The sequence below is a fragment of the Dermacentor andersoni genome, chromosome 8, assembly GCF_023375885.2.
Source record: "Dermacentor andersoni chromosome 8, qqDerAnde1_hic_scaffold, whole genome shotgun sequence".
Taxonomy (NCBI): Eukaryota; Metazoa; Arthropoda; class Arachnida; order Ixodida; family Ixodidae; genus Dermacentor; species Dermacentor andersoni.
The window spans coordinates 139102770-139125775 of NC_092821.1; the positions used below are offsets into that span (position 1 = coordinate 139102770).

At 49.3% G+C, this 23006-nt stretch overlaps 1 protein-coding gene across 4 annotated transcripts in view; it reads left to right on the forward strand.

Annotated features, from left to right (window-relative positions):
- The first annotated feature begins 4026 nt into the window (after positions 1-4026).
- The window catches only part of zip (myosin heavy chain 10), a 103643-nt gene continuing 84663 nt past the window's right edge, over positions 4027-23006 (forward strand). For all 4 annotated transcript variants that reach the window (XM_055067834.2, XM_055067835.2, XM_050173898.3 and 1 more), the window contains exon 1: positions 4027-4737. In XM_055067834.2, coding sequence (XP_054923809.2) covers positions 4381-4737 — 357 coding nt within the window. In that variant the 5' untranslated portion in view covers positions 4027-4380. The remainder of the gene's footprint in view (positions 4738-23006) is intronic.

Here is a 23006-nt window from a genome sequence, read left to right on the forward strand (position 1 = left end):
AGCTTTTGCGGCGCCTATAAGTTGCGAAACGATAACGCTTTCTTTAAATTTTATTTTTCAGAGTCACAGTCATCAAATTGGTACGCGGAGCTCCATCCCGCAGCATGTTGTTGTGTCATGGACCTCCACCACCGGAAGCCTACAATATACAAAAAAAAAAAAAAGATTTCGAGGTCAAAAATATCGTGCAGAAAATACGACATGTACATTACTCGTGAGTTTCCGAATAAAACGCGTACATTGAAGTCGACTCTTATTACGTTAATTGTTTTTTTTTCTTCAAGGCCACGACCTTCTTCGCGATGCGTATGCATCACCGTGCAATTCTGTTAATCCCGCCAAAGTTGTTTGCACTTGCCAGCGTACGCGATAGTGCGCCAGCGGCGAGGTCATTAATTATTATTATTATTATTATTATTATTATTATTGTTGTTGTTGTTATTGTTAAAGTGCCGGTTCTAAGAACCCATGTTCGAACTGCCCGTGTGACACCGGACGATCTTGTTGCGAATTGTTGAGCGATTCTAACAGTGACGCATCGTCCATAACGAGGGTCCGCTTTTCAATTAAGACGATATTAAGAACGCGTATGCACGATCGAGTCTAAATGTAGGAGGCCAATATAACATGCTCGGGGCACGAATACATGCGTACGCATGTACAAATGTAGTGTAACCTTAGAAAATGGAAATCGATAAATCGTAACTGCCGCGTAAACGTAACAACAGCCTCTAACTTGATTGTTCTTTTTTGCATTTGTGTAATGTAAAAAAAAAGAATCCCTCTTAATAGCAACCAACATTTTCGCAACTCCTTGCGAACGGATCTTCACATAACAAGCTCTAAAGTTCTTTCTTTTTTTTCACAGAACCAAGCTCTAAAGAACAGACAGAATTTCTCATACATGTTTTTTTTTTTTTACAACCCAGAAAAGGCATCATTAAAAAGCTGTGTCAAAGGCGCAAGCAGGCAAAAAAATATTGCATAAATATTTAACACATGGAACCTGCAGACCTGGGCAGCTTCTAGCACCGTCACTACAGCGCCGATATAGACGGCCAAAATAGGACAACCGAAATTTTGGACTCCCTTGCACCGAGCCGTTCGATAATTTGGACCCACCCTGCACGACCGCGTTTTATTCGGCCACTGACTGGAGCATTAATTATGTTTGTTTTTTTGTTTTGATGAATATATTGCCGGCATCTCCTCTAAAACCGAAACTATAGCGAAGCCTGGTCAATCCAGTATTTAGCCGTCGACCGTGCCAAAACCACGGGACAAAACTAGAGTGTACTAATTCTTGAACACTCTAGACAAAATGTAGCTGCTACATTCACTTCTTTATGCTTAACGTGTCTGACGGTGTTAAAAGGGTGTATGACGTACGGGTACGTGTCTTTCTTTTTAGACCATGCAGCATGCATCTTTTAAATGTCGTCTGTGTCAGCCTAAGTCATTAGGCTGGATTACTCAAAGAGGTGGCCACGTTACAAAATATAGCTGCTACGTTCACTTCTTTATGCTTAACGTGTTAAAAGGTTGTGTGACGTGCGGGCACGTGTCATTCTTTTTTAGACCATGCCGCATCTTTTAAACGTCGTCTGTGACAGCCTAATTATAGTCATTAGGCTGGATTACTCAAAGAGGCGTGCATTAATTAGCTGGGCGAGAAATTGAATTGCACAATTGGCTAATTAAGAGGCATTTACTAACTCATTGTATTTTAATTAATTACGTTATGGCACATATTTAAATTTACGAATTGTAGCCGGTGAGTTCATGCAAGACGTATCCATTTCGAACAAATTTTCGGTATGACGCTGCAGTTTCGAAATGTTCATTCCCGTAGCGGGAGACCAAATACATGGACGTTCCAGTTATTCTTGTACTTCGATGTATACAATGAGGGTTTGTTAAACAAGTAAGTGAAACAGTAGGGCATTCTAACCGCAAGTTTCGCGGTGCATGTCTCGAAACCACTGCAATCCTTCGAAGTCGGCACAAGCGGATACGCATCGCAAGCTCGCCTGCTACAATTCCTAACTTGCAATATATGCGGTAAATTTAAGTAAATGGCTAGAAAATATAGCACGGGTTGGAAATCCGAATGGTAAGCTATACGTAAACGTGTCCAGGCTGGGCAAATATTATGCCTGATATCAAATCCTGTGGGCTGTGAATTTTTCACGCTGACCGTACATTTACCAAACACTCGGCCCCAGTTCAAGAATGTATCAGTAGTGATTAAAAAAAAAAGAAAAAACTATATATTAGGAGCGACAGTAGTGGGCTTGATTTGACGGGAAGAAATTTGTGACGGTTGCTGTTGAACTTTACTTGGCACAACCGACAAAATTTCTTCCGCACGAAGCCTTGGTAACAAGGCTTCGTTGTTTGCTGCAATATTGTTGCAGCGAGTATACCGGGCAGAGAATAAATAAATAAATAAATAAATAAATAAATAAATAAATAAATAAATAAATAAATAAATCTACAATGTCGCACCGTGACCCGTACTGCGTTTGATAAATAATGGCAGAAATGTTCTTGTTCATCAACTGAGTGACTCGGTCGACACCACACTTTCTTGCGTGGTTGTTCACCACAGTTGTCGTCACCACCGTCTCTATACCGTCTGCAACAGTTGCAGACGGTAGAGCGATTCTGCGTAGCAGACGAATTCCTCTGGCATCTGAGATCGCGCGTGCAAAAGCCATGGGTGAGTGTCTTTTTCTTTCTCCGCATTTGCATGAGCGCGCGGACGGAATAGTAAAAGAGGAACGCGTTCTTACGTTTTCTTCTTTTTGTGCACTTTCTTTTTTTGTTACTTTTCCCAGCCGGTGCGGTCAGCGGAGGCCGAACGAGTCTCGTATTGCGGGCGCGCGCTCAGTCGCGGATATACAAGCCGAGCTGGAATGCGCGATTTCGCCGCGACCTGTACACCGCGGGTCGGTTACAGCGGAAACCGAGAGGTCTGCTGTCGACGCCGGGACAGTCGAAGCATTCCTACGCACCACGTGACACCTGTAGCTCTATCTTTCTCCTCTTTTATTGTATTTGTCGAAACAGGAAGGCACAGAGGAAGTGGCCAGAAGAAGAAGCGAGAAAGAACGCACAGGCAAGAGCCACACAACGTAGCAAACCTCCCGCGTCAGCCCCCCTGACGTCACCGCTGCTGCGCGGCGGTCTCGGCCCAGCCGCGCTGCCGCCGCGCGCGTTCCGGTTTTTTTATCGCCTGAAACACCGCGCCGTTCTCCTTCGAAGAATTTGGGAGGGGGTGGGAGGCGACTCACGGGGAGGATTTATAATCGTGCGATTAAGACCAGGTAGGGCAAGGGAGGAAGCACAAGCCGAAGAAAACGCGTATAATTATGCGCGACATGCGTTTACGGTGATGCGCGTGTAGAGACACTCAAATGTCTGCTAGCCGCTTAAAGAGCAGACGACAAAGAGAAAAAAGGCGGCCGCTTTAGCAGCAGAAGATGCGAACGCCTCGAGGCAGACGAAAAGAAGCGCCTGAGTGGTAGCCGTCGGTGCTTCCTTCGGTGATTTGTCACTGGTGTCGCGCAGAGATGGGCTCTTGCTGTCAAACGAAAACAACGGTTAGAGGTACACGCCCTGGAAGAACGGGTTATTACACAAGCGAAAACTCCTCGCTTTCATCGCTACGTCCGCCGTCTGGCCCCCGAGGGGCATGCGCGCCTTCTTTGCGCGCTTTGCCGAGAGTCGAGGTGGAACAAAGATGAAGCTTGTTAGCTTCTCCTTGACATATTCAAAGTGTTGGATGCATTAGATGCTTCTCTCCTTAGCGCGCACCGCGCTGTTGCGTCTCGGTTCGGATACCTTCCAGTGAGTCAGCGCACAACCGCAGTCTCGCAGCCGCGTTTTTTCCCGGGCCGGCGACACCGCGCGGCGCGCTGTCGGCGCCGGCGGCGTCTCTCGATTGGCCGATAGCGCAGCACGTGGATAGTGTCACGTGGGGCACACCACGTGACTTTAAGAGGTGGTTTGTTCGTCTGCTTGTGGCGTGCGTGCGTGCGTTTGTGCGCTGGCCGAGGAACTCCTCTCAGCGAGCCAGCAGCGGCGGCGGCGGTTGACTCGCTGTGCGTGTGTGAGTGAGTGTGTGTGCGCGCCGCCCGTGTGACAGCCGTGCTACTTTAGCGGTGCCGGGCATGTCACGTTGGTTTTGAACCCCCGCAACCGAGAAATCAGTAAGTGTGCGCGCTTGGTCCGGTGACGCGTCCCACCCGGCTGGATTTACATGTCGCCGGCCCGGGAGTGAAACGCACACCTCGCCCCCCCCCGACAAACACCGCCTTGCGGGAAGGCAGCGTCCGCTCTTTTAGCCGGTCTCCTGCCAGGCCAGCGGTAGCCAACATGGCGGACCCCGCCGAACTGGATGCGTTCAACAGTCCGGAGTTGAAGTACCTGGTCGTCGACAAGAGCGACGTGTACGACCCGACCAAGCAGGCGGAATGGACGGCCAAGAAGCTGATCTGGGTGCCGCACGAGTCGCAGGGATTCGTCGCCGCAAGCGTCAAGGGCGAGCGAGGCGACGAGCTCGAAGTCGAGGTGCTCGAGACGGGCAAGCGGTTTCTCGTCAGCAAGGACGACGTGCAAAAGATGAACCCGCCGAAGTTCAACAAGGTGGAGGACATGGCCGAGCTCACCTGCCTCAACGAGGCGTCCGTCCTGCACAACATCAAGGACCGCTACTATTCGGGCCTCATTTACGTGAGTTTCTCTTCCCGTCACCCTAAAAATCCTCGTCCACGCGAGCTCCTGTCGTGCACGGCAAAGCCGCGAGGTGCGGGCCTACTACGACGAGCGAAACAAACAAAACCGAAAAGAAAAGAACGAAATCAAGCGTAAAAGAAAAAAAACAAAAACAAAAATCGAGCGCCCCTTTTGTTGGGGGCGAACCGCCACACCTATCCGCCGCCGAGCCCTTCCCCGCAACCACCACTGCACAACCGTAGCTGCTCCCGCCGTTGTTAGGCCTAGTCGTTCGCGGTGACGACGGCGTCTGCTAAAAGGTTCGGGAAAAGAAAAGTTTTGACGCTGCCTAGCAGGACACCTTGCCCACGTCTTGCCCGCGCGTTGGGATGCTTGGGCACTTGTGTGATCGCCGATCAGCGCTAGCTGCGTGACAGGATGATGCCGGCTGTGTTTTTTTCGTCGATGAAAGCGTCTTCGTCGCGCGTGTCGTTCGTTGTACCGGCGTTTTGCTAGTTGGCGCACGCTGGGGTCGGCGGCAGTCGTTATTTTTTTTTTTTCTCCTCAGGACCGGAGGTGCCACTAGTTGCATGACATCCGCCGCCAGCCGCATATGCCCGCATTGCGATAATCTTTATTTTCCTTCTTTTCTTTTTTAACTTTACGTTCCTGCCTCCCTCGCCTCTTCCTTGCGCGCATTCTTTGGTGCGGCGAACCGCTTTTTCATGCTCGGTCGACATCGCGCCGTGATTCGCGTTCGAAAAAAACGTAGTGTAGTCTGCTTTTCATTTTTAGCGTCTGCCTTCTGCTGCTTTCGAAAGCGTTTATTGTGGTCGCGGTTTTCTTACTTTTGCCGCGATTTTGCGCTCACGTCCACTTCTCGACGCGTTCCAAGAACGTCTCTCCGAGTCGTTCTCGTGAGCCGAGCTTCAAACGGGTGCGTTTGAAAAACTGTTATCGAACGACACGCCACCACTTGATATCGCTGGAGCGCACTTTCATTTTCTTTGCTTCCGGCGGGTGGGTGGTAGTAAGGTTCGCGTGCTATTTTGCCAATAACGGTCGAGCTTGTTTCGCTTCATGCCCATTGCACACCTGTCAATCATTTTTGCTGCTGCTGCGTTCTGTCTCGACTTGATATTTTAGGATCCCCTTTGAAACAGCTAAAAAAGTACGCGCCTGTAATCTTACTGTCTCCTTTGCGCCGTTTCCCCCCCCCCCCCCCAAGTTTGTGATTCAGCAACTAGCGGAGCAAATTCGGAGCGTTATTGGTGACGTCAGATCTAATACCGGTGTCACAATGCGCACTTCTGATCGCGATCAAGCCCGATCCGGATCGAATTTCTCTGTCGTGATTGGCTCCTTTGCACAATATGCGCGAGAGAGTCAATCTTAGTCGAGAATTTCCATTTGAATCGGTCCCGATCGCGATCAGAAGTGCGCCGTGTGACACCCGCATAACTATCGTTCCTTTCAATGCGACCAGACGAAGCGGGCTTCTCTCAAGGAAAAGAAATTACTACTAGATGTTGTTCGAGGTTAATTTCTCTAATTGTGTTCAGTCGACGGCGGAATAGAGCATTGATTCGTGTTTTTTTTTTTAATTGCATCGGCCGCTGATGTTTGTTGAAGAGGCTTGTGGTTCGGAAAAAAAGGAAATAAGAGCGGCATAGAGCCGATGACTCACTCTCTGCTGGCATGGAAAGGGAACGGATCTCTCCATAGTCTGATGTCTCCCACATGTGCGTTTACAAGCGGCTTCGGTCGGCGTTTGTTGGCTTTGTGACCAGAGAGAGAGAGAAAAAAACAAACAAATAAAGCGTCATAAAAGCGAAACGGTTTGAGTCGATCAACCTTTCAGACTCGGTGCCATTGTGTGTGAACACTTGGTTTGTCGAAAAAGTGATACGGCGCGGCGTTCTTCTTTTGTCGCAGCAGTGGGCGCGGTTCTCTCGGCCCTGTCGATGTATGGGTGAACGCGACGTCGTGGTTTTATGTGATATAGTTTGATCTCTAAATTAGCAGACGTGAAAGAACGATAGGAGACACGAAGGATTATGAGAGTTATCGGGAGGAGGTTGGGGAGCTTGCCTCGAGGGAATCAGCGCTGAATAAATTGGAGCAACAAGCTGCGGTCGCCCGCCTCTGCTAACGGCACGCGAAGTGGATTGCGATAGCGTGGCATTCGCCAAATTCCATCCAGGCTGCCTAGAGGGCACATTTTGTTTTCGCTTTATTTATATAGCTTTTTTTTTTCCTTGCCGTATAGCTCACTTTATTTCGTTTTGCCGTGCTGTATATATATAATATATATAATACATTGCCATGTCTTAAACGCTATCTCTCCCTCGCGTGTCTTGGACGTAGCTCAAGTATTTCTTCCTGTATAACCTTCTTTCCCCGTAGTGCTTGTTATGGACCGCACGTTTAGTCAAGGTCTGGGACTGACAACGGTATATCCACTTCAGGCGCCGGCAAATTTAGTTTTAGTACATCTTTTTTTTTTGTTGCGTTGTCGCAGTATTGAAGTGCGTATTGCTGCGGAACGGATTTTAACATGTTCGATTCATCGGTGTGTTTTGGGAAGATTACGCAATGTGTACTCTGCGCGAGGACCCTCTGCGCCATACAAGAAAGCATCAACTGTTTCATGTCTAGCATACTTGGAAGGCACCCACCCACCCACTGGAAATATATCCTGGATGTAAAACATTCTGAAAAAGAATGAACCCGCTACATCATGACATACTGATCCGAACGCAAAAACCCAGACGTGTATACCCTCCGACTTGTTTTACTAAAGCACCTTACACTGCACAAGTGCAATTAGAAGTTTTGCCATGTGTGTGAGGCATTTTAAGTATTCTTTTTATTAGTGCTTTTGATGCGCCTGAATGGGATAACTCACTGTGCGAAAGGAAATGGCGACCGAGTTTGGTAGCAGACGACGGCTGTGCCGTCGTCTGCTTTGACGGGCAGACGGAGAGGTAATAATGGCGGTTTGTAATTGTGGAATGTAGTGACATACGTGCGCCACATGCGTTCGTGTGCTTAATGGTAAACGATTCGCCCTTTTTTATTTTAGATAAATATGAAAAGAAAGGAAAGAAAAAAAAAAGCCTTTAGATTCCATGTAGGTACACGAACCCTACGTGCAGGAAACGACTTTGTCCCAGCTGGGCACTGGAACGAGAACTTTTGTTGTTTACGTTTTTTGTTTTTGTACAGGCTACAGTGAATGTTGCTCAGATAGGATGGTTGTCGTTGCTTATCAAAAAAAAAAAAAAAAAACACCCGGGAGGAGGAGGAGATAAACGGACGACATTTCATGGAGAGACAGATCTCCGTCCTCAAAATGCGGCGTGGTGGTCTTTCGCTCATGGCCGCGTGGTGTCGCTAATTAACGCCCTCGTGTGTGTCGTGGGGGCCTTCGTACGGGGGCGGGGCAATTGAGCGTTTCGGCCGACGCGTGATTGCGGTCGTGCAGGGGGCATTAGAAGCCGCGTCGAAAGTGTGCGTGCGCATATGCGCCGGGCTTTAATTAAAATCGCCCGTGTGAGGTAGTCGCGAGGATACATTGTCGCATACTTCGTTAGCGGATCGCAGGGCTAGCCAGGTCATAGGTTCGCGGTATGTATGTATGTATGTATGCATGTGTGTGTGTGTGTGTGTGTGTGTGTGTGTGTGTGTGTGTGTGTGTGTGTGTGTGTGTGTGTGTGTGTGTGTGTGTGTGTGTGTGTGTGTGTGTGTGTGTGTGTGATCGTTTCTTTACCCTTGAAAGGCCGCGCTGGGGTATTATGTAAGGGGGGTACGGTATGGTATGAAGAACTTCATTTAGGTCGTGAGGAATACATTCGTTTTCTTTTTTGGCAAAATTAGAAGCACGGGACGGTACAGGCAAAAAGTGAGAAGTGTGAAAGTAAACATACAGAGCCAAAGAGAATAATAATGAACAACACATTATGTAAATGTATTATTATTGCACAGTAACACGCGTCACAAGTAGTGCATCATGACAACAACTATAATTCACAAATTTAACATAATTTCAGTCTTATTAAAAAATATTGCACATTAGTACCTGTAATAATTTTTTTATTGTGTGTGTGTGTGTGTGTATATATATATATATATATATATATATATTTATATATACGCACGCAGGAAAAAAGAAGTCTTCCAAAAAGTTCGTCGTCTCTTTCCTGCGTATGTTACGTCGGGTCCTGCGTGCTGAACTTTGAAGAAAACCCCTATATATATATATATATATATATATATATATATATATATATATATATATATATATATATATATATATATATATATATATATATATATATAGTGTCTGCATGTGTGTGTGCATCTGACCTCGGGAACTGGGTTCACAACCAATGGTCGCACCAACTTGAGTCGCCGGGTAGTGTGACAACAGGGTATTTGGCGCCCCTTCAGTGAACCTCTTTGACGACGCCAACTTGGGTCCACGGCAGTACGTGTCAATGGGTACACGTGTCGGTTTTCGTGATAATCGCGAAACATATCGGTCGCCGATTACGCGCCCGCCGCAACATAGATTGCTAGTCGCTTTAACGTCGCCCATCGTCTCCGAAGGATGAATGCGCCGCCAATTTTTTTCTTCTTCCTTTTATTTTAAATGCGATGATGTCTTTGATTGTCTTTTTGACTTCATATACTATTCGCTGTGTCCGTAGGTATCTTAACTTCTTTCTTACCAGCTCGGGTGACTGGTTATGTGCCACTTGGCATGTTCAGACAGGCAACTTGTGTCGTTGGGTACGTGGCGTATACGTGAACATTCTTGGATAATCCTCCAGAATGGGTATGTGCCAATGAGTATGTAGGTGCCCGAATAGACAGGTAAATGTCATGCTACAGGGAAATGAGAAAGCCGGCATCAAAAGCAACCGAGTGTGGAGAAGAAAGTGGACAGTATCGAAGCGCAGGGTACGTTGAGCGAGGAGGGTTGAGCTATATAGAAGTGAAAGAAAGATGTTGGTAAGAATAATTAAAGAATTCGGCTATGTACAGAAGTGGATAACTTGGCGATAGGGTGTGGCTGCGTTGCCTCGGTGCTAAGCGCTGTGAACGTCTACAGTCATTTGCGAGGTGGGTTTCTGCCCGATTTTTAATGCGAAAGCATTAAATGTCCCATCAGGCTTTAAAGCTGGAATTGTCCGCAGTGCGAGTGGTTACAAAAAAAAAAAAAAGCATCAGTGACGTCATTAGCGTCTTGTATGACGGCAGTAGTAGCACAGAATTAAAGTTTGAAAAAGGTTAGATAAAGTGAGGTGACTTAAGGTGGAGTAAAGTGAATGAGAGTGAATTAAGGTGGATTTAGGTTGGCACACATTTTAGAGCAAACTCGATTAAGGAGGATTAAGCGTGGTATAAGTTAGAGCAAGGTGGATTAAGCTATAGGGTTGTCAAGGACACGTGACAATGTATGACGGCGTCGCGTATCACGGACGTATAACCGTGATTTCGCATTCAAATCACGTGAGGATACTTAATCGACTGTCAGTTTTTCTTATTTTGTTCTTTGGCATCTTTGGCGGGAGTTTTGTTGCGTCATCATTAGGTGTCCGTGCCTACGGTCCGACGAAAAAACCCACGCGAGGTGGTACTGTTCATTGAGATGCTGAGTTACACGTCGGTATATAGCGTACAGCACGCCTTGTATGCGCCCCCGCCCCACTTCTCGATTTCGAAAGTTTTTTTTTTTCCTTCCGTTCGAGAGACTCCTCCACCCACGCGCCGTTAGTAGTCTGCGACATGCGTTGTGAGATCGAAAGGCGCCGTAAAAAAAAAAAAAGAAAAGAAAAAAAAATCAAATACAGATATTAAACGACGTGACGGCTCTCCGAGCGGGGTTGGCACGGCACTTCCTTGTGGGCGGGCTACACAGGTAGCCGACTCGTTTTTTTTTTCTTTTTTTTGGCAGACGACGGAGGGGGCTATACAGCCGCGTTTTGATTTGCTCGCCTCACTTGGCGATATCCTTTGTCGCAGACGCATATTCTGCGATATGGAATTGCCGGTTGGTTGGTTAGTGATTTCTGGCGCAGCAGGCAACGTCTGATTGTTTAATGCGCTGCCACGACCGCGCATGCGTGGTCGCTCGCGACGTGGAGGCAACTTGGCGCATGTCGGCCGGGCTGCCCCGGCTCGATATTCTTTTAAACGCCAGTCTGCATGTTCGTAGAACAGTATGTACGGAAGATTAATATGCAGAATGCTAAGATAATGTTCAGTAGTCTGGCAAGGGAAAAAGAGTTCAAGGTCTCCAGTCAGCCTGTGGAGTCTGCGAATGAGTGTACCTTTACCTAGGTCAATTACTCCCAGGGGACCCTGATCCCGAGAAGCAAATTTACGGAAGAATAAAAGAATGGTTAGGAGTGCGTACGGCAGGCATTGCCAGATCCTGACTGGGAGCTTAACATTATCATTAAAAAGCAAGATGTACGATCAGTGCATTCTACCGGTGCTGACATATGGGGCAGAAACTTGGAGACTGACAAAGAAGCTCGAAAACAAGTTAAGGTCCGCGCACAAAGAGCGATGGAACGAAAAATGTTAGGCGTAACGCTAGGAGGCAGGAAGAGAGCGGTGTGGATCAGAGAGCAAACGGGGATAGCCCATATTCTAATCGACATTAAGAGAGAAATGAAGCTGGGCAGGTCATGTAATGCGTAGGTCAGATAACCGGTGGACCATTAGAGTTACAGAACGGGTGCCAAGAGAAGGGAAGCGCAGTCGAGGACGGGAGAAAACTAGGTGGAGCGATGAAATTAGGAAATTCGCAGGCGCAAGTTGGAATCGGATGCCGCAGGACAGGGGTAATTTAAGATCGCAGGGAGAGGCCTTCGTCCTGGGCGATGGACATAAAGATAGGCCGATGATGATGATGATGGTGATGTATGGAATGTTCCGGTACAATATTCCCCGCCAAATGGAGCTGAGTCAGCGTCGTTACTTCGCTTATATATCGTGGATTACCCCTGGTGTCGTCTACTAGCCAACCGTGGGTGTACAACGTTAGTTATTGCTGGTTATTGCGGTTCCGTTATCGCGGTACTCGTAATGACTTCTCACCCCCCCCCCCCCCTTCCGCTTTTTATTTTTTTCTTCCACGATGAACTGCAGCGTTTGGCATACGGCTACCGCGTCTGCGTTGTAATTCCGTCTTTGTCAGGTGTCCAGATCGCGCTACGTCTTTCTTTTTTTTTTTTTTTTTTTTTGTCTCCTGTTCAGCTGGCAAGATATTTTCAGTTTTACCGCTGACCAGCGCTTTCGTCGTGTACTTCTCGTGTACTTAGATTCAGGTGTATGTTAAAAGACCCCCCCCCCCACTCACCCACCCACCGTTCACACCTAATTGCCTCACGTACGGCGTGCCTCACAACCAAATCCTAGGATTGGCGCGTGAAAGCCTCAGATTATGTATTTCTTTCCTTTCAGCTGGTTACACAAATTATCCGGTGCGGCTCCCCCCCCCTTACCCCCCTCTCCTTGTTACCGCGTTCCTAATAAGCCACTGCGCACTATCGCAAACGATAAACCTCATAACTGGGGGGGGGGGGGGGGGGGAGGGCGAGGAAAAGGGGGCAAATATACTCGGAAGGCGACGCTTTCGTTGCCATTGTTCTCCTGCGGCCGCGTCGTGCGGTGTCGTTTCGCCGATAAAATGTGCCTTCCTCTCTGCCGACCGACGTGGCCGTCGTATCTCTCCGCGCGTACTGACGCCCGACTGCCCCCGTTTTAGCATACGTGCGGGCTGGAGGGAGACAATGTAAAGCTCGCGCGAAGGAATGGAAAGGGGCATCCCCGTTTAAGGCCGCCTATCTTATCCCCCGACCATGGCCTTGCACCTTCTCTTTCTCCCTTTTTCCCCTTCTTTCTTTTTCTTTTTTTTTATGTGCGGGTGTGTGACGGCGCGCGAACAATGAATACTACGTAACCGGGACGTATCGCGGGAAGCGCTTTGGCTGCTGCGGGGCTGAGGTTGGAAGGCAAAAAAGCACGTGCATTGCGCTTTTTTTACGTCGAAGATATATAATATGCGCTTTCTCTCTCTCTCTCTCTCTCTGTCTTGCTTGGTGGGGTGGCAAAGCGATTATGGCGGAGAAACTGCGGCCAGTGGATCGCTGGGCTCTGACGTTCTCCGGATATACTGAGCGCGGGGTCGCCGGTTCGACTCCCGATCGCGGGCGGTTGCCGTATATATATATATATATATATATATATATATATATATATATATATATATATATATATATATATATATCGATGGCGGGCGCAGAATCGGAGGCGTCTGTGTTTCTTCTTGTCCTGGTCTTTGCTCGAGCTTAATACTTATTACACGCAGTTCTAAGGGACAGAAAGGAGAAAAATAAAAATAGAATGCTCGTGCCCAGTGCTTTTAAGTGTATGTCGTAAGGAAGCTCAAGAGTGGAGGTGTGTGGCCTCCGAGATCGGCCGGGATGATCTCGGAGGCCGTTGGTGGTCACAGTTGGTCCCTAGACACGCCCACTTGCCCGCAGCGGCGTTCTCGGGTGTTCTCGCGCGACTACCGCGATCCTTTTGAGGGCGTCAAAGCCACTCCATCCGCGCGGTCAAACCAACGCAAAAGTCTGCAGCTTCTTCTTTTCCGCTATCGACGCCTGTCGTCATTTGCATTTACTAAGAGAAAAAAAAGAATGCCTGTCCAGCACGCCCGCGAGGCGGCGGCGAGGCAAGCCCTCGACGTCCCTTCATGGGAGGCTTAGGCCCGGCCATCATGAAGTGCTGGTTGTGCAATAAAAATTAATTCCTCCTCCTCGCAGTGGCGGATATAACCAGCTATGCCGTTCCGCTGCGGTGCACTAGGTCGAGCGTTCGAGTCCCGACCCCGCCGGCTACATTTTGATGGGTTGGGCGAGTGGTCACGCGTTAACTACGATGTCTCATCTTTGAGACCTCGATTGACCAATTAATTAAATAAATAAATAAGTAAATAAATAAATAAATAAATATTTTCTGCAGCGGTGCTGTAAGGATGTTACGTGCAGTGATGGGTATCAGCGCGTCCATCGCAATTTTGTTGTCGCTATAGCGGCAAAGAAAAAAAAATGTTGGCCGCATCGTGGCTGAGAATAACGGATGAAAAAAAAAAAAAAAAATGTGCCCCGCAGAGAGGGCAGCGTGTGAAGCACAGATAATCGAGGTGCGATACGGAGATATGTGCGCGGTAATTAGAGCACTTGCATACTCGTTGTGACAGAGCGCACGATATACGCGACTCCCGGTGAGACGACCAAAGTGTTGCCCCTCTGCGGCGACGCGATATTATGGGCTCTGCCTGGTGAATGAACGCGTCCAGCCTAATTTCATGTTCACCGCGCAAGATGAAAGTCCCTGTTAGCGATCTCCAAAGCGACACATTGTCGCGCAGAAAGGTGAAAAAACAAAAAGCAAAAACGAGATGACAGGCGAGTGCTAACTATACCAACCAACGGCAGTCGTCTCGTTTATTCTCTGTTTTTTTTTTTTTTGCTGTTTTCTTATGCACTACAATTCGTCATACCTTGAAACCAACAAGCCCAAACAGCCACAATTTTGCGACAAGCCCCCCCTACCGCCTCCGTCTTGAACCAGCTGACCCCACCGTACGGCTGCAGATTTCGCAATTTCATCACACCGCCTGCCGTCTCCGACTTGGCTTCCCTGCCCTTGGGCAACCAATCCGTAACTCTTAAATAGGCCGCAGGATTCGTCCCCCAAGCAATACGTGAGCTGCCCAACCCTATTTCTCTTGCCAATCTCAACGAGAGCGTCTGCGACACTCTAAAATAATTCACACCCTTAAAGGTTAAAATGTGTAAATCTGTCCATAACCTCGCACCCTTACACCAACCAGAGCGCCGGCTGTATACCTCCCTTCGCCCTCTAATTCACACCGTCGCTCTTTGCGCGCGGTCCATATAGTATATCTTCTCCAACTTCCTCATTAACCTCCAAGTTTCTTTCCCTTTAGGTTGACACCGTTAGAACGCAATTATTGCTCAGTTTTTTTTTTTTTTTTTTTATAAGCAGAACGCGGTGTATAGCTGGCGATCGTGACTCGGGTGTCTCGATCTGGCGTACGTCCGCTCCAATCCATGTTTTTTGTGTTCCAGAAATTTCCGTCTCACGATCTGGGTCTCCGTGTGACTAATTCGGCACACTGCGAAGAACACTTCACTGTATTGCCGTGGGCGCGTCCAGTGACTACGTGCGCGTTGTGTGCGGTCTGAAACATCTCTCTCTCTCAACCGATGCGTCAGAACGCGCTGATGCGTTTTTGAAGCCGTCGGCGTCTTTCAGCGAGGCAAAAGGGATGAGGCGATCACTTCTTCAACCTGTACGACACTCGGCGCCTAGCCAAGATCGCTGGAGAGTGTCTCTCCTGGATGTGTCAGTGATAAGGCAGCGCGCTTCGTTATCTCCTCGCGGTCGCTGAATGCGGGAAGGGGGGGGGGGGGGGGGTTGCCCCCGGTCAATTGCTTAAGTGATATGCTTGTACGAGGAACGCGAGCTGTTTGTTCATCGACCCGTATACTCGATTGCATCCCCGTTCTGACACTTCTTGACCCCACCCCTCTCTCTCCCTCTTAAGGGATACTGCCAAAGAAGACCAGTATTTGTCTTGGGAATCAGCCGTCTACGAGCTTTTTCAGGCTGTGTTCTGTAATACTCGTCGCATACTGCAGTTTCATAGACAGCTTAAGCCGACAACGGTCATCTTGAGTCTCGTTCCAGTTCTGACAAAGCCGTTAAAAAAAAAAAAAAAAGTTTTCGCGAGAACATCGAAGTAAACGAAAGAAAAAAGAGAAAAAGATGGAGGTTACTTTGCTGACCAAACAAGATGGCGGCTTAGTATATAGAATGTTCGAAAACACGACGGAAACGTCGCCTGTGCACAAGAAAACGTATTCACGCTTATGCGCCAAATGTAAGCTACGTTGTGTGTGTGTGTGTGTGTGTGTGTGTGTGTGTGTGTGTGTGTGTGTGTGTGTGTGTTCATAGGCTGGCTCGCATTACAGCGACGATGTGTGTGCGTCCTGGCTTTCTTGTTTTCTTGTCGAGGCCAGGTTGGCGTCAGGTCGGCGAGACGTCTTCCGAATACGTTCCGTCGACTTGGGCTCGAAGCACGTCTTCTTGGCAGTTGAAGTATGTAGACCGCCTTTTACAAAGGCCGGCCACAATCGCTTGCAACGCACCGTCAATCGGTCACTCCGTCCACACTCAAGATTACGCGCTGCAGACACGACGTCCTCTTCTCGAGTACTCGAGTACGACACGCGTGACTCGTGTGGCTGGTATGCGTGCGTGTGCAGACCAGTCGGGTTTTAAGAGAGAACGCCGGACGTGACGTCACCGCGGATTCCATCTCGGCTTTTGAGGTTTGCGGGCACCGCGACGGATCGATCTATAGTCAGAGGAAGCGGTCGCGAACGTATATCCGTCTGTTACTATTATATATATACGCGAGCTGATCGAGCCGACGCCGCTGCGTTTCGTAAACAGCGTGCCGTCTGTCGGTCGTCTGCGTCGAGAGGAGGAAAGAGGCGTCATCGGTCGGGAATTGGCGTGATAGAAATACATAACGGTGCGGGATGTTGTAGTATATCCGTAATGCAGGATGTATACGATGTGCACCGCGCCGAGCCTTATAGGGGAAGATAGCGCAACTGATTCGCGTTCAGTTTGTGCGAGAGTGATTCTGTACGTCTGCGTCATCTCACATTAGTCTGTACCCACGAAACCGTCTGACTGTCGAAGTGACACTAAAGGCGAATGCGAAGTCGACGTAAAGTGTTTAAATAGCATTCCAGAAACCTCGCAGCGCTTGCTTAGTTCACGAGAAAATTTCACCTGAAGGGTTCCGAATGCCTTCATTGCAATTCAAATCTCCCGCTACGCAAGCGGGGAGTGGTGACGTTGCACACGCCATCACCGCCATTTGCTGCCGTCGGTTAGTAAGATGGCGCCCGACAGACGACAGTGCGTTTTCCTTCTTTACTTCTTTCTTTCTACCGAGCCAGGGCAGACCGGTGGATTCGCCGCTGCAACTGCGTTTGTTCAAGTGGCGTGGACCGTTCGGACATCCCGCGACTTCACATGTGCGTGGAAATATCTGCTACTTGCACTTTGTGGGAGTTTCGCACGCCAGAAAAACCAGCGCAGCACTACGCTATAACGAAACTACTGAAACGCGAAAGCGCGGGCGGCGCAGAGTCGAGCGCAAACGCAACCTTTCGACCGCTGGCGTCGTTGTCAAGGGTAATGTCAATGAAGTTCTCTTTCTAAAGATGAAATAGAACTGGACAAATAGCATTTTCTTTCCGGTTATAATGCAATAGAATGATGTTTCTGTAAAGAAGTGGTTCAGTACTAGTGGCTGAATTTAAATGAGTGCTTTCGTCATCGGCTAAGTACTCGAATGTCCGGGGGGAGTCTCTAATCGTGTCCTGAATTTACCTCAATTTCTCGCTTACTAAGGCTCCGACGTAATATGTCTGCGGAAACCCGCAACGTGGAGAGAAGTAATTTTCCCTTCATTAATTACTACATTATACACTACTATTATATACACGACACTATTAAGTTTGTGGATAAATCCGTGAACGATTGGCATCGCTTACACGAGCCGTCACTTGTATACCTCAGCAATACTTCTTTTTGGGCGAGTTTGTTCATCTTGAAACATGTGGGTAACGGCGCAAACAGACGACCACAAGAAGGGAGACACGTACGCACTTGTGTGTACGTGTCTCGCTTCTTGTGGTCGTCTGTTTTAGCCGTTACCCTTACGTGCTTCACTTGTACCCACCGGGTTGCAATGGTACGAACTGAGCACCTGCTGGTGGGCGCCTACGTGGTTCTCCCGTGTCATCTTCCTTCGTCCGTCGTTTTATTTCGCGCCTTCGTTGTAATTAATAATGGTACGAAGACAAAATGTCCCGTTCTCGAAGTGCTCCGCTCCTGCGTCATGCAACGGCCGTGCTTGCCGTCTGCTTTCGACGACGAGGACGTTCCCTGGGTCAAAAACAGTTCGCAAAAGTGTGTTAAAAAAAAAATGGCGCGAAAACGAGAAGTGATTCAACCTGAAGATCGTCTGCACGAACCGCGATGGCCCGTTCGCAACAATATTTGATGTGTCACTGCCCTCCGCAACATCTGCATTGAAACGGGTCTGCACGATCACACGCAATTCCAATCCCCACATTATGCCGCGTGACAACCCTGGAAAAAAAAAAAAGGAACGCTTTTGCTTATGTCAGCCGATCTGACTGAGCAACCGATGTATAGCAGCCTGATCTGATTACGTTCCAATCCATTTCTCCATACATCCATTTCTTTTCCACTTTGACACTTCTAATGCTGACGCATTAAAAAATCATTCGACAGCGTATCTCCGGACAGGCTGCAAGTCCGCGGATTCTCTGACACAAATGAACGCGTGTATCTAGATATTCGCCAGTTGCTTGCCGCAGGAGTGCACGCAACTACTACATAATGCATCGCGCCGTGTGCATTCGTGGTGCGGGCCGCAAATTCTGGAACGTGCGCAACTCGAGGTCGGAGGGGGGGGGGGGAAGGGCAATGTGTCACTGTCCCGTCCCTTTCGCGCGCGACGCCTACGCGCGGGGGAATGTTTGATGACCGAGTGGCATTGCAGAAGACGCGGTATACATACGCTAAAATAAGCACCGCCTCAAGGCGCTCGCGGTTATTCGTCTTGCCTTAACTGCACCTGCCCGGTGGCTGTTCGCGGAGTAAGATCTAAAGATATGTGTGCTTGCGCAGCAAACTGGCTGCCGTGGGCTAGGTAGGTGGCTACGATTCTCGTGCTGTGACGATATAACGCGAGACTCGGACACCGGTGATCGTCTGCTCGCTCATATAGTAGCGAACAGACGACAGGTGTCGCCCTTGCAGGAACTCTTTGGTGTCTGTTGCGCTGTCGAAGTCGTAGCCTGTATAGTAATAGTAGTGTGTGAGGGTCTATGTCGGATTATACGTTTGAGTTTATTACTTAACCTCGCTAAAGGGAACTCTGGCGCTGCGATGGTCCAGCTACTATACGGGAATGAGTGGCGGTGCGTGAATTTGTCTGTTTTTTCTTTGTGCGTTTGTTAGGCTTTATATGCGGCCTTTGTTGGCCGAAATTTCCAAGAAATTTTATTGACCTACAAGGTCATTTAGTCTCTGCGCACACGCATAATGCGTTGCGAATTGTCGCATTTATGACGCATCGTTTCGTCGAAGCTGATCAATTTTGCCACTCGTGTCACAAATCCGTATTTGAAGCCGGAAGGACGAAAGCCCCGCGCCCGGTTGGGCGCTCTCGAGCACCCACGCGGACCCTGCCCGAAAAACGAACTCTTGCAGGAAGTCTTGTAGAAGGGAACTCTTGTAGGGGAAGCTCTGTGGCTCGTTCATATTACCTCCGAGATCGGGCGGTGCGCACGGGTTGTCGCCGCGCGCGCGTCTTCGGATCTCGGAGGCCACGCCTCTGTGTACTGCGCGCGCGCGCAACTGTGCACAGCGATGCGCATCGTCTGTTTGCCACTTTGTATTGGCGAGCACGCCCGCACGCACGCAAACTGACGTCTGCTCGTTATAAAACGGGAGCTGCGGTCTCGCCGCAGCCTTCTTTTGTGTCCGTGCTCGCGCGAGCACGCCCGCGTTTTGTGTACACACGTACGCGTGCGGTATGTCGCACCCGTCGCCGTCGCAGCGTCTGGCGTGCTGCTCGTGCCGCCTCGTTTCCGGCCTGATCGAGACGCGACGCGCTCTTCTAGTTTTTTTTGACGCAAAGCAGATGACGCCGTGCCCCCTTTCCTCGCGTCGAGAAGCGTCGGCGATACGCTGCTACCAATTCGCGAGCGAGCGTGCGTATAAGCGAGCAAGCAAACAGGCTCGCGTGAACGCACGCGCTCTGTATAGCCGTAGCGTATTATATACGCGCTCTCCGTCTGACGGGTCAAGGCTGCGGATTCGGACGGCCGAGCTGCTGCTGCTGCTGCTGCTGCTGCTGCTGTTTCGGGGCCCGGCCGTGCAGTGGTTGCGCTACGAGACCTTCACCGACAAAATAACGGGGCTCCCCTCTTTATAGCTGTGTGGCCTTCTGATTTTGAACGCCGTCGGGTCCGTTTGTGGGCCCCCCCTTCTCTTCTACTAGAGGCGAAGAAATTACTATAGAGGGACTTCTGGCACTACGGCGTACGCGGGAGCTGCGAACGGGGTGGTTTAGCCTGCCTGGAGATGATCGGTACACACCGCGTACCGGTCATCGTTGCCAGGTGGCCGTTGTTGTTGGACACGGTACATTGATTTGCCTAATCTTCGTCCTTCTGGCTTCTGGCGGTTTTTTGTTCCTTCGCGAATTGCGGAGAACGCGAATGCTGAGAAACGCTTTGGCGTTCCAGTTACATTTCTGTGCTTCTGGGCGTCAGACGACGTTTTTGTTCAGAAAGTAACTCGAACGCCAGTGCATTTCTCCGCAAAGTTCGGGAACTGATATCTCGAAACTGACGTCATCCTGAGAATTCTTTCCAAGTGGGATCCGCCTTGCGGACTCCACGATTAGCATTTGAAAATTGCAATAAGGGCCAAAAGCAATTAGTTAGAAACTTAATTGGTGACTTTTCGTTAATTAATCGGTTATGCATTCAATTTTTTGTGCAAGTAAAGTCCGCCTCTTCGAGTAGACCAGCTCATGAACTAGAATTGTGCCATCGTCCGCAGGTAACCTGTAAAAATTTTTGAGTGTTCGCTGAAACACCCGGGATATAAGTTCGGCATTACAGGTTTAAACAATCATTACGTTCGCTTTTCCTGTCGAGCTCTCCGGTATACAGTGAACAGGAACGACTCGCCCAGGTTAGGCCGCTCATCGCGCGTGAGGTCATAAAGGTGGTCGTTAACTATATATATAAAAAAAAAAACTGCTATTAAGCAACCTTGGTTTCGCGTAGTTACCGGTTTCGACCGCACGCGGGACGGACACTTCGCAAGCGTCGCGGGCCAGCGAAACTGGGACACCGCCGTCGACGCCGCGATGGGTTTAGTCATTGCCTCATTCGTTCGATAACGTTTCCCCGTCATCAGAGAGCCAGTCACTCGCCGTAGTTCTTCCCTGTCGTGGTTCCTGTGTCATTCAACGCTTACGCGCAGCACAGGACCGGGTACTCTGGCGAAGCGGGTTTTCCCCTTCCCCCGTGACGCGTCCGACGGGGCCTCCGAGATCCCGATCTCGGAGGCTATACGTCCGACGGCGCCGAGTGTAGCGTTTGCAACGCAAAAACACGCGCAAGCAACGGGGAAAAGAAATGACAAAAAAAAAACTTCTTTAAGCGCGCAACCAGACGAGGACGGTGAAAGACGGGAGACACAATCGTCAGCGTCTGGCTGTGCGCTTAAAAGTTTTTAGTCATGTCTTACCGACACGCCCAAACAGTCACATTAGGAAGAAGAAAGCGATGTTTCCCTTCTCAATACCATGTTCAGTCGTAATCAGTGTGAAAGGGAACAGCGAATACATGTATTTTTTTTTTTTAACGACGATAATTCGTGAGGCGCGTGGGTTCAAGTATGGTAACGATAAGCTTTCCTGTTGAACACTTGTGGCTTTCTTCGGAGCATGGGCTCCGAGATCGGTCGCCGCGCGCTGGCTCAACCCGCGCCACCCGGTGGCAGTGATGGTGGCTAGAAAGAAGCCTTACGACGACGTTCAAAGATTTGCCTAAACTTCGTTCTTCAGGCTTCTCAAAAAAAGGCTTTGAGAGTTTACAACTCGGTCAGTTTCAGCGAGTTATGGCGTCATGGATTTCCCTGCTGTGCTTATAAAAAGGTGGACCAGTGCTCGGCGATATCGAAATACGAGTCGAAGTAGCTTCGCAGTTCTTCGAATCGGCGCGGAAACCGACGGCGACGCAACAAGGAACGGAGTCGGGACACGGGACGATCAAGAACCGTACCATACATCGATGCATGCAAGAATGCACAAATTTCAACTCGCCCGGCTTCTCATATTACTGTAACTTTACAAGCACATTCATTTTTTTTTTTTTTTTTTTGAAGCAACAAGCACTAAGATTAGACAAATCCACGTACGCATCGATAATTCCCACGATAGCTGAACGATCGCCACTTCGGAAACGTCTGGCGAGCTTCTTGTCAGAAACTCCAAACGGCACCGAGCTTTACTTGGATAGTGGTAACTCGGCGTAACCGACGTTACGTGTTGTCCCCTATTCGATGGCCACGCCGGTGAAACTTGCTTGTCCCACTTAGGCCTCGAAGCGGCCGCAGCCCCGTCCGGGTCGATGAATGAGCAGTGGACGCGGTCACGGATTCATTGTTTGTGGATATGCACGACGGCGCGCCTTGCATGGTCGTCGTCGTCGTGTCGTTTCGGGTGACTCACCGCAGATGCCGTCAGCGCGTTTCACGCGGCAGTTTCTTTTTCTTTTTTTTTTTTTGCTGGGTTTCCTACCCCCACCCCCACCCCCATATACACCCTCTCTCCGTAAAACACACACCGTGGCAGCCAGTGTGGACCTGTGCGAAGCGGCTGTCTTGTCTCTAGCTTCGAGCCCGGTCCTAATGTGGGTCGCCGCGAGCGACTTGTTTGACAGAACATGGCGAGCAGCTGCTGTCAAAGCGGCGCTCCCAGCTGCAGGCGCTGCTGGGACGACGCGTTTTTTAAGTCCGTCGTCGTGATTTTTCTAACTCGCAGAACCCCTCCCCCCGCCCCCCTCCCGACTCGACGCCCCCGTTTCGTTTTGTCTCTCCTCGAAGGAGAGTCTCGGTTGACTCGATCTGCTCGGCGTGTGTATTGCCGTCCACACGCCATGTTTATTGCCGCTTTCCTCGATTGTGGTGTGCGTGCGCGCGTGTGTGTGTGGACTTGGACCGCATTGGCATACTTGACGCACATGTTCGACTTGTTTAGTGTTTCCTTTGATCGACCGGCGTAGTGAGATTGCAGAAAGACTTGGCGATTGACTGACTGGTGATTGATCGATCTGGTTAGCTGACTGGTTGATTGACTGACTGGTTAGCTGACTAGTTCATTGACCGACTGGTTGGCTGACTGGTTGAGTGGTTGGCTGATCGACTTCTGACTGAGCGGTTCACTGACTGATTGTTTGATTGTCCGGTCGGCTGATTGATTAATTGACTGACTGGTTGATTAAAAGATTTAGCGCTGTCTAACCGCAGATGAACGCTGAAAGTGC